This window comes from Oncorhynchus mykiss, chromosome 25 (genome assembly GCF_057628025.1).
Source record: "Oncorhynchus mykiss isolate SJ-2025 chromosome 25, ASM5762802v1, whole genome shotgun sequence".
Lineage (NCBI taxonomy): Eukaryota > Metazoa > Chordata > Actinopteri > Salmoniformes > Salmonidae > Oncorhynchus > Oncorhynchus mykiss.
Window position 1 is genome coordinate 42944938 of NC_143046.1, and position 14546 is coordinate 42959483.

Genomic DNA, 14546 nt, shown 5'->3' on the forward strand with positions numbered 1-14546 from the left:
CTCTTAGTGTAACCTTTATTTATCTAGGCAAGTCAGTTAATTATTATTACAAGGACAGCCTACTCTTTCCTCCCCGTCGAGGAATTGAACCCTGATCTCCCACGTGCCAGCACATGACACAGGGATTCTTTAGCTAAATAGCCCAGTACTATGTAGCCTACTCCCGACCGTCACAATGTACAGCGCAATTCCATCCAAACGGAAACCCAGAGGTTTTTCTGTTTTTCTTGGAATATAAACACCATAATATTAATCAAATATTAATCAAATTAACCAAACTCTAAAAGTAATTGGAAAGGTAGATACAAATTATTTGTGACATTGTGGTTACAATAAAGAATGTAAACAAGATGCTGTGTTTTTATTTACAGTAGAGATGGAAAACAGGTTTTCAAACACTTGTAGCCTGATTATCAGGACAATAGACTCTTTATAGCCCAGCTACCGTAGGTGTGAACATCCCCTTACCTGCAATGTATTCAATGGTTCAGAGTACTCCCCAATATCGTGGTATCCAACTGTTAGTAGTTACTGTCTTATCTCATCGCTACAACTCCCGTACGGACTCGGAAGAGACAAAGGTCGAGAGCCATGTGTCCTCTGAAACAAAACCCAACCAAGCCGCACTGCTTCTTAAGCGGGCATTCAACCCGGAATGTGTTGGAGGAAACACCATACACCTAGCGACCTGGTCAGCGTGCACTGCACCCAGCCCGCCATAGGAGTCGCTAAAGATTTTCTATTGGGTTCAGGTCTGGAGACTGGCTAGGCCACTCCAGGACCTTGAGATGCTTGGCTGTGTGTTTCGGGTCATTGTCATGCTGGAAGACCCAGCCATGACCCATCTTCAATGCTATTACTGAGGGAAGGAGGTTGTTGGCCAAGATCTCGCGATACACGGCCCCATCCATCCTCCCCTCAATACGGTGCAGTTGTCCTGTCCCCTTTGCAGAAAAGCATCCCCAAAGAATGATGTTTCCACCTCCATGCTTCACGGTTGGGATGGTGTTCTTGGGGTTGTACTCATCCTTCTTCTTCCTCCAAACAAGGCGAGTGGAGTTTAGACCAAAAAGCTATATTGTTGTCTCATCAGAACACATGACCACCTCCCATTCCTCCTCTGGATCATCCAGATGGTCATTGGCAAACTTCAGACGGGCCTGGAAATGAGCTGGCTTGAGCAGGGGGACCTTGCGTGCGCTGCAGGATTTTAATCCATGATGGCGTAGTGTGTTACTAATGGTTTTCTTTATGACTATGGTCCCAGCTCTCTTCAGGTCATTGACCAGGTCCTGTCGTGTAGTTCTGGACTGATCCCTCACCTTCCTCATGATCATTGATGCCCCACGAGGTGAGATCTTGCATGGAGCCCCAGACCAAGTGTGATTGACCATCATCTTGAACTTCTTCCATTTTCCAATAATTGCGCCAACAGTTGGTGCCTTCTCACCAAGCTGCTTGCCTATTGTCCTGTAGCCCATCCCAGCCTTGTGCAGGTGTACAATTTTATCCCTGATGTCCTTACACAGCTATCTGGTCTTGGCCATTGTGGAGAAGTTGGAGTCTGTTTGATTGAGTGTGTGGACAGGTGTCTTTTATACAGGTAACGAGTTCAAACAGGTGCAGTTAATACAGGTAATGAGTGGAGAACAGGAGGGCTTCTTAAAGAAAAACTAACAGGTCTATGAGAGCTGGAATTCTTACTGGTTGGTAGGTGATCAAATACTTATGTCATGCAATAAAATGCAAATTAATTACTTAAAAATCATACAATGTGATTTTTTGGAATTTGTTTTAGATTAGTTTTAGATAGTCTCTCACAGTTGAAAGTGTACCTATGATAAAAATTACAGACCTCTACATGCTTTGTAAGTAAGAAAACCTGCAAAATCGGCAGTGTATCAAATACTTGTTCTCCCCACTGTATATGTATATATATATATATATATACACACACTGCTCAAAACAATATAGGGAACACTAAAATAACACATAGTTGAATGTGTTGACAACAAAATCACACAAAAATGATCAATGGAAATCAAATTTATCAACCCATGGAGGTCTGGATTTGGAGTCACACTCAAAATTAAAGTGGAAAACCACACTACAGGCTGATCCAACTTTGATGTAATGTCCTTAAAACAAGTCAAAATGAGGCTCAGTAGTGTGTGTGGCCTCCACGTGCCTGTATGACCTCCCTACAACGCCTGGGCATGCTCCTGATGAGGTGGCGGATGGTCTCCTGAGGGATCTCCTCCCAGACCTGGACTAAAACATCTGCCAACTCCTGGACAGTCTGTGGTGCAACGTGCCGTTGGTGGATGGAGCGAGACATGATGTCCCAGATGTGCTCAATTGGATTCAGGTCTGGGGAACGGGCGGGCCAGTCCATAGCATCAATGCCTTCCTCTTGCAGGAACTGCTGACACTCCAGCCACATGAGGTCTAGCATTGTCTGGCAGTAGGAGGTACCCAGGGCCAACCGCACCAGCATATGGTCTCACAAGGGGTCTGAGGATCTCATCTCGGTTCCTTAATGGCAGTCAGGCCTGCTCTGGCGATCACATTTAGGGCTGTGCGGCCCCCCCAAAGAAATGCCACCCCACACCATGACTGACCCACCGCCAAACCGGTCATGCTAGAGGATGTTGCAGGCAGCAGAACGTTCTCCACGGCGTCTCCAGACTCTTTCACGTCTGTCACGTGCTCAGCGTGAACCTGCTTTCATCTGTGAAGAGCACAGGGTGCCAGTGGCGAATTTGCCAATCTTGGTGTTCTCTGGCAAATGCCAAACATCCTGCACGGTGTTGGGCTGTAAGCACAACCCCCACCTGTGGACATCGGTCCCTCATACCACCCTCATGGAGTCTGTTTCTGACCGTTTGAGCAGACACATGCACATTTGTGGCCTGCTGGAGATCATTTTGCAGGGCTCTGGCAGTGCTCCTCCTGCTCCTCCTTGCACAAAGGCGGACGTAGCGGTCCTGCTGCTGGGTTGTTGCCCTCCTACGGCCTCCACCACGTCTCCTGATGTACTGGCCTGTCTCCTGGTAGCGCCTCCATGCTCTGGACACTATGCTGACAGACACAGCAAACCTTCTTGCCACAGCTCGCATTGATGTGCCATCCTGGATGAGCTGCACTACCTGAGCCACTTGTGTGGGTTGTAGACTCCGTCTCATGCTACCACTAGAGTGAAAGCACCGCCAGCATTCAAAAGTGACCAAAACATCAGGCAGGAAGCATAGGAACTGAGAAGTCGTCTGTGGTCACCAGCTGCAGAACCACTCCTTTATTGGGGGTGTCTTGCTAATTGCCTATAATTTCCACCTGTTGTCTATTCCACTTGCACAACAGCATGTGAAATTTAATTTCAATCAGTGTTGCTTCCTAAGTGGACAGTTTGATTTCACAGAAGTGTGATTGACTTGGAGTTACATTGTGTTGTTTAAGTGTTCCCTTTATTTTTTTGAGCAGTGTATATATGGTTTCCAGTTTACATATAGTTCAGTGAAGTACCTTGAGGGCCATCATGGTGTCTGCTTGAGGGGGTATATACACTGGTAAAAGCAAATTGCTATGATATAATCCTTAGTCATTGTATTCAGTTCAATCCAAACACTACTAACTAGCTATTTGAAAATGGTGGGAGGTAATAGCTTAAATACAGCGGACTTATGTCAAAATAATGTTTACAATAAAATACAATATATCAGAGTAATACAATACATCATATGCTACGATATCATTCTTAGTCATTGTATTCCTTGAAATGGTGGGAGGTAGCTAATAAGTCTAATACATTTTTTTTTTTTACAATGGAATAAAATATACTAGAATAGAAAGAGTCACCCTCCACGGTTCCAAGCTCTTCACAGTTTTAATAAGCGCAGGCCTCAACAGACTTACCACACCCCTCTACCTGTGTAAGACCTGCTTGACTGTTTGACGCACTGAAGGCGGAGGCACTTTCATTTTCTTTCTGACAAGTACACTGGCACGCTAATGAAAGTACATTTAAAGGGGATAAGAAGCTTCCAAAGTCTCTTTACTCAGTGTGGAACTTACACTATTCCGTGATACATTATACATTCCGTTCTCAGGCACAGGCTGTGTCCCAAATGGCACCCTATTCCCTACAAAGTTCTCACTTTTTCACCATGGTCTTGGTCAAAAGTAGTGCACTATGTAGGGACTAGGGTGCTATTTGGGAAGTACCTAAAGTTTATGTACGGCTTAATCTGTCCTATAAACCCGCCCCTCCGTCGCCAGGCTCCCAGGTCTGTAAGGCACATTTCTTTATCTGCTCTTAAGACGGTGCCAACTTTCTTAAATCTGAGACAGCTGCTCTTGCTTTTGGTTTAACACACCGAAAGTAAAATGGCATCAGCCATGGATTTCACTAATGGTTTTTTGAGATAGATGTGTTCGTGAATTGAAAGTAGCTTTCCTTTCTAAAAAACTGTTTTCAGTTATCGTGTCCTCACTGCTGTTGGAATGGTTCACATTTGTGTTCTCTCACGAGGAATGGAGAAACATGTGTTTTTGTTACCTCATGAGTTTTGAAGTACACTCTAAGAAAAAAAAAGTGCTATTTAGAACCTAAAAGGGTTCTTCGGCTGTCCCCATAGAATTCCAGGTATAACCCTTTTGGTTCCAGGTATGTATAACCCTTTCCACAGGAGATTCTATATGGAACCCAAAAGGGTTCTACCTGGAGCCAAAAAATGTTATCCTATGGGGACAGCCGACGAACCCTTTTGGAACTATATTTTCTAAGTGTACAGTAGAACTACACTACTAAAGTCAATGGACACTAACGTACCTATGAACTAAGAGCATTTTATCTGCATTTTTAGCACACCATCTGTAACTGCCTAACTATTATTTAAAAGCATGTTTGAGATAAATCCAACATTTTCTCATTGATCAAGTATAAACAAAGACACCTATCAAACTGATAAAGTTACCATTTGGGTCTTTAACAGGGTTGACAATAAAAGGGTTGAGGTTTTTAGGTGAAGATCGGCCATTACTCCTCATGTGGTGAAGAGCATGGGATGACATGGCAAGGTTGATGTGTTGAGTTCAACCACCTCAGTCAAAGATGATAAAGCAATTATAAATAGACAAAAAAGGGTACTTTTTTTCTCTCACCATGCTGTTCAGAAGACCCAAACGATGTCACCTGCTGTGAATAATTTAACTTGGTGGAATGGTTGATTATTTTAAATTGTTTTAAAATGAGGGACATACGTGAATGCATCCCGAATCACACAAATATAAATAATCATCTTCATCTTCAGCAAAATGACAAGGCCTTTACAATGCTGGTGAAACTTGGGATACATTTCAGGATTAAGTGTGTTGAAATCTTCCTAGAAGTGACACAGGGTTGGTGTAGGGACATGTCAAAATGATGCATTTTGGGACTTTAGCAAGCCTTTATTCATATAAAACATATGATGTATTGACTTCTCCATGTGGTCTATATTAAAGTGCACTCCATTGAATATAACAAGCTAATAACATTCAATATTGGTGCATCATTTCCACTTCAAACTTCAAAGGGACGTAAACTACAACAATTTTCATGGAACGACCCACACTTACTGATGACAAATTGAGAAAAAAACAACACGTGCGCGTGTTTGTATGTGTGTGTGTGTGTCATGACCGTACAGGTAAGATATATTTTCCATCTTTTCCAAAGAGAACAACTTGTATATGTGCTGTACTCACCACAAAGAGGCTGCGGAAGGAGGCCAGGTCACCGAAGAAGTCTTCGACGCTGAGGACGTGGGGGTCGAAGGCGTAGTAGCTTCCCAGGCTCTCGTATAGCTTCTGCATGTTCTTGTGCATGGTGGAAAGCTTCTCGTATTGCTCCCGCGAATGCTTGGAGAAGCCGTGAAGGGAGGTACAGTCAAGGAAAGTAACATGTTTTTTTTGTCAATAGCATTTGAAAAATCGATTCAAATACTTTAATTGTGCCTGATTGAGCTTGCCTTGCTCAATAAACCAATAGAAAGGTCCCCAAACGTTAAACCCCACACATCTGGCACTCCAGGTGACTGGCACTCCAGACAGACTCATGGAAACGCTCAACAACACAAAAATGGTACTTCATAACACTTTGTCACCATGATGTGTGATGTCACACAACAATAAACAGTCATCATTAAGCAAATGGAGAAAACTATAACTTCGCATCATTCACTCTCTTGCAGGGAAAAGAATAGCGGCGCGAAAGCCAGTGCTTTCCAGACAGGAGAGGTCAGAGAACGTGTGTTGTCATACCAACAATAGAAAACCATCCCTGAGCTAGTTATCAAACCACCACCACTCACTCGTTTGTAAACCCACCCACACAATAAATGCTAAAAGAAAACATTGAATTTCACACAAGGAAAGGTCGGAGAAACTATTGTGTGTGTTTCAATAACCTCTCCATCTCACTTTGGAGTCTTTGGCACCATGGGCTAATAGCACGCGGGCCAGGAGTAATAGGAATGTATTTTGTAGTAGGCCGCAACACAAATGGCTGTTGGAATAGCTGATTTCAGTCATTGTTCCATTGTTTCTCCCTACAAGAGAGGGGTTGGGTCGTCTTGAACCGCGGCCCATGCCGCACTGTGTAATTTACAGGGCAGATGAAGCACTTTCTACCGGGTGAATGGCTATTAACAGCTGCTCCTGTCAGTGAGGCATTATCCCAGCGACCTCTGAACGCATGGAGACCAGACTCTGGTTGTTCTTTGCCACAAACGCAGATGGAAAAACACACAGTGTGACAGTGTGTGAGATGAGGTGAAAAGCACACCTATATTGCACACATTTTGCAAAACAACTTTCAGAAGGCATGGTAGCAGGCATGGATACACACACAGCAGTGTGACTGGACACACACACACACAACCACTACGGAGCTCTCACTGTCAGCAACATACAACAACACTGAGGATTGTTAGACACAACACGGCATCCAACACCGCCACTGTTCTATCAATCACTTACATAATCCTTCATCTATCTACCTGTATCTCCTGATCTATGCATTTGTGCATCTGTCCCAGGCTGTCTAAAACTGATCTATAGGCCTATTGGCTGGGCTGTGGATCTATGGATGGGGGCTGGTTTGTATGGGATCTATCAGGGGTTCTATGGGGGATCCTATGGGGGTGTGATGGCTGATCGGGGGCCTTGCTGCAGCCGTGTCCTCGCCGACGTTGAATCAAACTGAGCAGGGATGAAAGCAGGGCCGGCAGGAGGCGAGACAAGCTGGATTAGCTCTCAGCGGGTCAGTGTTTACTGGACCTCAACAGCAGCACTGGCAATGACCAACGCTACAGCCCACACAGCCTGGCGATGATAGATTTATCTGGCTGATAGATGTGTCTATCTCTCTCTTTATCTCCCTTTCACTTTTTCTGTCACACTGTCTATCTCGCTTACTCTCCCTTTCTCTCGCTCTCTCTCTCTCTGTCACTTTCTCCATTTCTCTCTGTTTTCCTCTATCTTTCTTTTTATATATATTGTTTCTCTCTCTTTCTCCCTCTCTCATCAGCTCCCTTTAAAGATCAAAAGAGCGGGATGGAAGGGTGTTTACATCAAACCTTGTTTCCACACATCCAATCTCTCAAAGATGCCAACTTTCAACAAAGTTGTACAGTAGTTCTAGCCCATTAAGGTCTGGCTAAACCACAATATGGTCCTGCTTAACCAATGTTCCTGACTATTTTTCTCTCCCCTTCACCAGCTGAAAGCAGCACTTTTAGTGTCACGTGATAATGAGCCCAAAAATGTAATCAAATCCACTAATGGTGCAAGGTTTGAGTGTTTCACACAAGTGCTCCCACTCCCTTTGTCATATGATTCTAGCTTAAACACTAGAACCAATAAAGCAGTCAATTTGACTGCTCACGAAGTCAAGCTCCCTCCATTCTTGACTTTTCCTAAATAAGTCTATACAACAAACTGTCAGTGTTTGAATCTTAATATCACAAATAGAACTGGAGTTATAACCAGTTATAGGAGGGCATGTAATTTTTTAAATGGGTTTTCCCCTATTGCTCCTTCTCCCAACAGTTGTAAATACCTAGCTGATAATTGCCCTGATAATTGCTTCGAAACTAAACCTAAAATACACCAAAACTAATTTCACAAAAATAACAACAGATTCCAAAAATTAAGTAAAGTATGATGATGAGAAAGGGGGTGAATGGGTGAGTTGATGAGCTCCCGAGTGGCGCAGCGGTCTATGGCACTGTATCTCAGTGCATGAGGCGTCACTGCAAACACCCTGGTTTCGAATCCAGGCTGTATCACAACCGAAAGTGATTGGGAGTCCCATAGGGACAATTGGCCCAGTGTCCTCTAGGTTTGGCCGGTGTAGGCCATCATTGTAAATAAGAATTTGTTCTTAACTGACTTGCCAAGTTAATAAGGGTAAAAAAAAAAAAATCTATGAGCGAGGGGAAGTGCATAATTCTGTAGAGGCATAATTCCGTAATTACCAATAGTGAATGAAGAACAGGGCAGGTTCATTGTATTGTATTGATCCATTCTAATTATAATCTTAAAATAGTATGTACCCTATATCAGTCCACTGAATCCAAGCAGTCTGATCAGTCTACTCTAGCCTACTCGGAGTAGGCTACACAGTGAGAGTGTGTGTACATTTAATTTTTTGGTGCTTTTTACCCCTTTTCTCCACAATTTTGTGTTATCCAATTGGTCGATACAGTCTTGTCCCATCGCTGCAACTCACATACGGACTCGGGAGAGGCGAAGGTCGAGAGCCATGCGTCCTCCGAAACTCGACCCTACCATGCCACACTGCTTCTTGACTCACTGCTCGCTTAACCCGGAAGTCAGCCGCACCAATGTATCGGAGGAAACACCATACAACTGGCGACCGTGTCACCATGCATGCGCCCGGACCACCACAGAAGTTGGAGGCCAAACCCTCCCCTAACCCGGATGATGCTGGGCCAATTGTGCATTGCCTCATGGGTCTCCCGGTCATGGCTGGCTGCTACACAGCCCGGGATCGAACCCGGATCTGTTGTAACGCCTCTAGCACTGAGTGTGTGTAATTGTACATGCTGAACGGCTTCCAATATCTGGGAAAAAAATCGGGCAGCAGGAGAGAGTGTCGGCGAATGTGGTGATGAGGCTTGTGGAACCTTGCGTTGGCAAGCGGAAAAATGTAACCTTGGACAATTTCTTCACTTCACTGTCATTGGCCGGCCCTGCAAAATAAGGCACCTGCACAGCCGTTGCACAGTACTCCACAATGGTGCTGAAGAATGACAAGATAATGGGGACACAATAAAGAGAGAACCGGAGACTATTACACACTACAAACAAACAAAGGTATGTCAAAGTGTGTCAAGCAAGTGAAAGTTCCGAAGATTTCTGTCAACTGTTAGGACACCGAATAACAGCTCAATTAAATTCAACCAATGCCATTGCGTGAAGACGCACAAAATGTAAACATGAGCTGACAGTAATTGACTATTTTTGATTGCTGCTATATCAACGCTTATGTTAATTATAATGCCATTATTGCTTTTGTGCTGATTTTTACTATTTATCAAGGCCACTTGGTGCTTAAAATGATGTTTAGGCTACTGATGTTTTCATCATTTGACCACGCGTATGGCTGACAATCAGTCTTGGTGGATGGAGTATTTAGTTTATTTTGTCATTAGAAGAATAAGCTGTTACCGTGTTCCAACACATATGCCTTCCGTTTCATAGTTGTAACAAAGGCACTTCAAAAATAAAATGCATAGAACACTTGAATTTGTGTTTTTGTAGCCAGCCTACAGTAACGTAAACTAATGAAAATGCTTTAGTGTTATTTTAAATATTATTTTAAAAAGTATTCTAATGTTACCCAAGCCTTCATAAAAACAACACAATTATTATTTTTACGCTAGCACATATGAAATGTATTAATTACACTGTTAGAATGTTGCAGTCAGAATGACTGCTCATTAGCTTGAAGGTGGTCCCCTTGAGGCCCACCGATTCAAGTGTTCATGTTCAACCTAATAGTGCGTATATAGAATTCAGGTTATGCAAGTTTGGTTCCAAATATAACTAAGGGATATTACTATTATTACAACATTATTATGATATATTTCAAGCAAACGGTGAGAATAGAGAACAGAGTGTGATGGTGAGGAGTCGTCAATGGCCTATGCTCGCTAGGGAGAGGCAGGCTGAAGTAAGTAAACCGTGAGGATGAGAAGTGTTCATAACAGGTGAATGGATGAATCAAGCAGGTGAGAAAGTTGAGGTAACTGTGCTTGAGCTGTTCACGTGGCTGTGCTGTGGTGTGCCATGCATTGATTGCTGGGCCACTTGTTGTTCAGCATGAGTGAGGTATCTACACCAGAGCAGTGAAGGGTTGCTGTCCGTCTATCTGGATGCCTGTCCATCTACCTGGCTGCTTGTCCCTCTGTCTGTCCCTCTGTCTGTCCCTCTGTCTGTCTGTCCGTCCGCCCGTCCGTCCGTCCGTCTGCGTGCCTGCCTGTCTGTCTGTCTGTCTGTCGCTGGGGACTGGTGTTAGGCTCAATGGGTTTCAGCGACTGTTCTTTCCACATCAAAGACATGTCATACTGACAGTATCTGACACCTGACTGTCCTACAGCAGTGCCAGCATGCAGCCTTCTCAAACAAAATATCTCAATTTCTCATACAGTCTCTCTCTGTTACTCTGCTATTCTCGTGCTTTCTCTCTGCTGGTCTCTCTCTCTCTCTCTCTCTCTCTCTCTCTCTCTCTTCCATTGTCCTGCTATCTTTTTTATCTTTCTTATTTTCTTGCGTCCTTGCTATTTCCCCATTCTCTCCATCTCAAAATCACACACACTCACATACAGACACATCGTTTTCTCTCAGTATTTATTCCCTCTCTCCCTGCTCCCTCTCTCCCTCCTCATTCCTCCCTGTCCTCCCATATTCAGAGAGAGAGGAAACTTTCAGAAGTGCTCTCAGCACTCACTGTGCCTGTTTCCTGTGTCACCTGGGCTTCAAAAAGCTCTGAGCGGAGAGGGGTCTCAAGGTAAAGCATAACGCAGCCTCCTCTGGCAGCCAGGCTCTGCCTGTTTGTCAGTCTCCTCTCATCTCCCCGTCTCTCTCTCCACCAGCTGTCCTCAAAGGAGGAAAGGAAAGGCTGCATTACCTCTGCACTGCGCCTTACATCACTGACGCAGAGCAAGATTCATTGTTAGGGAGTTGTAGTGGGCTGATACAAGGGATGTACTGGATATATATATGGATTAATGGACTGGCTACTAGACTGTCCAATACTCAGAATATTACATCACTTTCTAGATTCCTAGAACAATATACTAGTTCTTTATCAGCTCTGCCTGCAATTTGCTATGTTGCTATGTTGTCCCTTACTTTGCCTTTTGCACAAGAGGCTAGTCAGTTATTTAAAAAGAAAAATTGAATCATTATTGGATTCTTAAGGACATTTAGCCCAGTAGAGAACTGTGTTCTGTCATAGTCAGTCTGAGCCCACCATTCCTCCACTCTCAGCCGGCTAACGCCTCTACGTCTGTCCCTGTCTAATGCCTCTCTCTCCCTCCACCTCACTCCACGTCAACACCACTAGGTCACATCCAATCCCATGAGTTGGCCCGGGCGCTAACGCCCTGTGACAGCCTCCGCGGTCTCTGCCACGGCCCGTCACAGGGGGTTGTCAATCTGCACCAGCTGACGTGTGGCCTCCAATTCTGTCCTGTACACAACACAATACAACAGGCTGGTACTGGTTGGCACCGGCGCCATCATGGCCATACCTGGCTCACCCCAATGTTGCTGTCCAAGGGACTGTACACTCTGCTTCCTGGTTGGATAGACTGTGTCCAGTCTACTGGGCAGCCACAGTGTAATTTGGCTCAAAGGGACACAGGGGATAAAGAAGCCTGAGAGCCTGGGTAGGAAAAGCTCAGGTTTAGCGTCGGGCCTCCAGAGTACCAGGGTCCAACAGGCACATAGGAAAAAGCATTAAATAAACATTAATGGAACTGGGTTAGAGGAGATTTATTAAGAGAGCTTTTTGGCCCCTTCGTCGAAGAGAGTGACGTGCACCATTTGAATAACTCTTACATGCACACAGGTAAACAAACAAGTCAATTTATGTGGCCATTTTGAAAATAAATGTTTCAGCTGTTCTTCCAGGGGAAGTGTGTGTGTGTTTTTATTTTGGAATGGTTTATGACAAAACCGAGAAGTTGAACAAGGTCGAATCCCCGAAAAAACTCTTGGCTTTCAGGCTACAGTAAGTCTGACTTGGTGTCACGTTGCCGTGTGCTAAAAACAAGGCCTTAATCGTGGCTTAGTGATGATGAAAACACCCTTTGCCAATGGTAAATACACTGATAAAGAGTGACTGATTAAACAATACACACAGTAACGAGAACAACTTTGTTTCATAAGCTCAGAGTTTGTGACAGCATACCAGTAGATTAAAAGTGGAAAAGAAGAGTTAGGTCATATACAGATTGACTCCCAGAATTGTTTCCTCATTTTGAAAACTTTGTGGACCCAATGTTCTGACAGATATGTCTGACTGACTCTAGCACTGCAGAACTGTATCAATAATGTGGTAGGTGAGAAAAATATGTGATAGTCAGTTTTAAAATATACTCTTATAGGCTGGCTTTTGTCCCCAAAAACATTTCTCACAAACTGCTTTACATTACCCCTACCTATACCTCCAAAGAGGAAGCAGCAGCACAGTGGCAAAAAAAACCAGGAAAAGCTAATTAAGAAACCTAGAGCACAACCAGACTGTGTGCCTACAACTGTCTGAACTCAGAATTCTAGTCAATAACAACCAGAATACTTCTCCAACTCCCTAAAACTCCATTTGAATGTAGGGAAAAGGTTTGTTGTGCCCATGAAAAGAACACAAAAGTTGGGTTCATTTCACACAGTGAAAATAATTAAAATTGTACCAAATTGAAATCCACAGCACTGTAAAACTCATTGAAAACTGCTGGACGTTATCCAAAGTAATTAACAAAACACCTTGGACATGCCATAGACAACACCCTCCCCATTCTCATTCATATTGCTGTCCGGTCTTCCTATCTCTTTCATTCTCGCCTTTTTCTTTCTTCTCTCTCTCCCTCTCTGCCCCCTCTCTCTTTCTCTCCCTCCCTCTCTAGCTCCCTCTCTCCCCCTCTGTCCTTCACTTCCAACAAGGTGAGAATTGTCTGATAGTGTCACTCCTGCCACTCCTCCATGTGTAATTACGTTTCATTGTACGGCTGCACGAGCAATCAGAGCACATCCTCATTTAGCGGTGACCCCCACCGGTGAAAAAGGATGGAAATGGAGCACAACCGAGGGAGTGGTAAGATGACTGAAGAGGTACTCGTTTACTCCAATGTATATTGACGAGGATAGTTTGGCTGAGGAGAAACCTTTTGTCGGCATCCCAAATGGCACCCTATTCTCTTTAAAATACATTACCTTTGACCGGGCCCATTGGCCTGTGGACAAAAGTAGTGCACTATGAAGGAAAGTGGGTGCATCAATTAGCTACCCGGAGATGTTAAATAACAAGACGGTACAGAAAACACAAAGGAGTATAAAAGGTGTATATCTGGATCTGTCAACTACAACAGTAGTACACACATGCACGTACACAAGCATAGAACTAATGGAAATGAGGCTTTTAACTTCTCCACGTACATTGGGTCTCTCCTTAATGTCCCTTATCTCTGAGTAAGGCTGGCAGCTGAGAGTCAAATCTGATTGCAGATCAGTGTCTCTGTCAATGTCCCAAGTGCATACACAGACTTACAAGTAAAGATACAGACACAGTCAGAAACACAATAACATTAAAAGTACACATGCACAGCCTTTCACACTTAAGATCAGAAACGCACACACACACACACACACACACACACACACACACACACACACACACACACACACACACACACACACACACACATTTTATGATTTCAGAGGTACTGCTAGGGTTGCAAAGCGTCGGAGCATTTCTGGTAAATTTCCAGAATTTTTCTGGAAATTTTCATGGGAAGGTAAGCCCTGGAAATTGAGGAATTTTGCTTAAATTAATCAAAAAAGTTAGCTTACAACAGTGAACCTTTGTTGTGGGATACACATAAGGGAATTCTAGGTCTTGTGGCATATTTTGGTTAAACTATCCCCAATTCAATGGAATTGCAACCCTCTGCATGCACAGTGCATTCTTCCATCACATGTGCAGTGCACTATTCCATCACATGTACAGCTGTTCTCAAGATCTTGCACACAAATGAGATGCTATTGAGCCCACACTACTACACTGTCTGAGCCAAGGACTACATGCTTTCTGGTAAGTTTTGATTACAATACTGGGTGGGGTGAATATATTTTATATGACATACAGTTGTAGTAAAGAGTAGCCTACAACAAAGTGTGTTTAAATAATTTCTTCTAGTTAGTTTTTGTTACCATGTGGGTTTTAGCTTGCTTGAGCCTGCTAACCGAGCAATGTTAATTAA

General features: G+C 43.8%; 1 protein-coding gene across 26 annotated transcripts in view; it reads right to left on the reverse strand.

Moving 5' to 3' along the window:
• The window catches only part of LOC110505192 (protein diaphanous homolog 2), a 650263-nt gene that overhangs the window by 100902 nt on the left and 534815 nt on the right, over positions 1-14546 (reverse strand). For all 26 annotated transcript variants that reach the window (XM_090219966.1, XM_090219963.1, XM_021584240.3 and 23 more), the window contains one exon: positions 5746-5910. In XM_090219966.1, coding sequence (XP_090076092.1) covers positions 5746-5910 — 165 coding nt within the window. The remainder of the gene's footprint in view (positions 1-5745; positions 5911-14546) is intronic.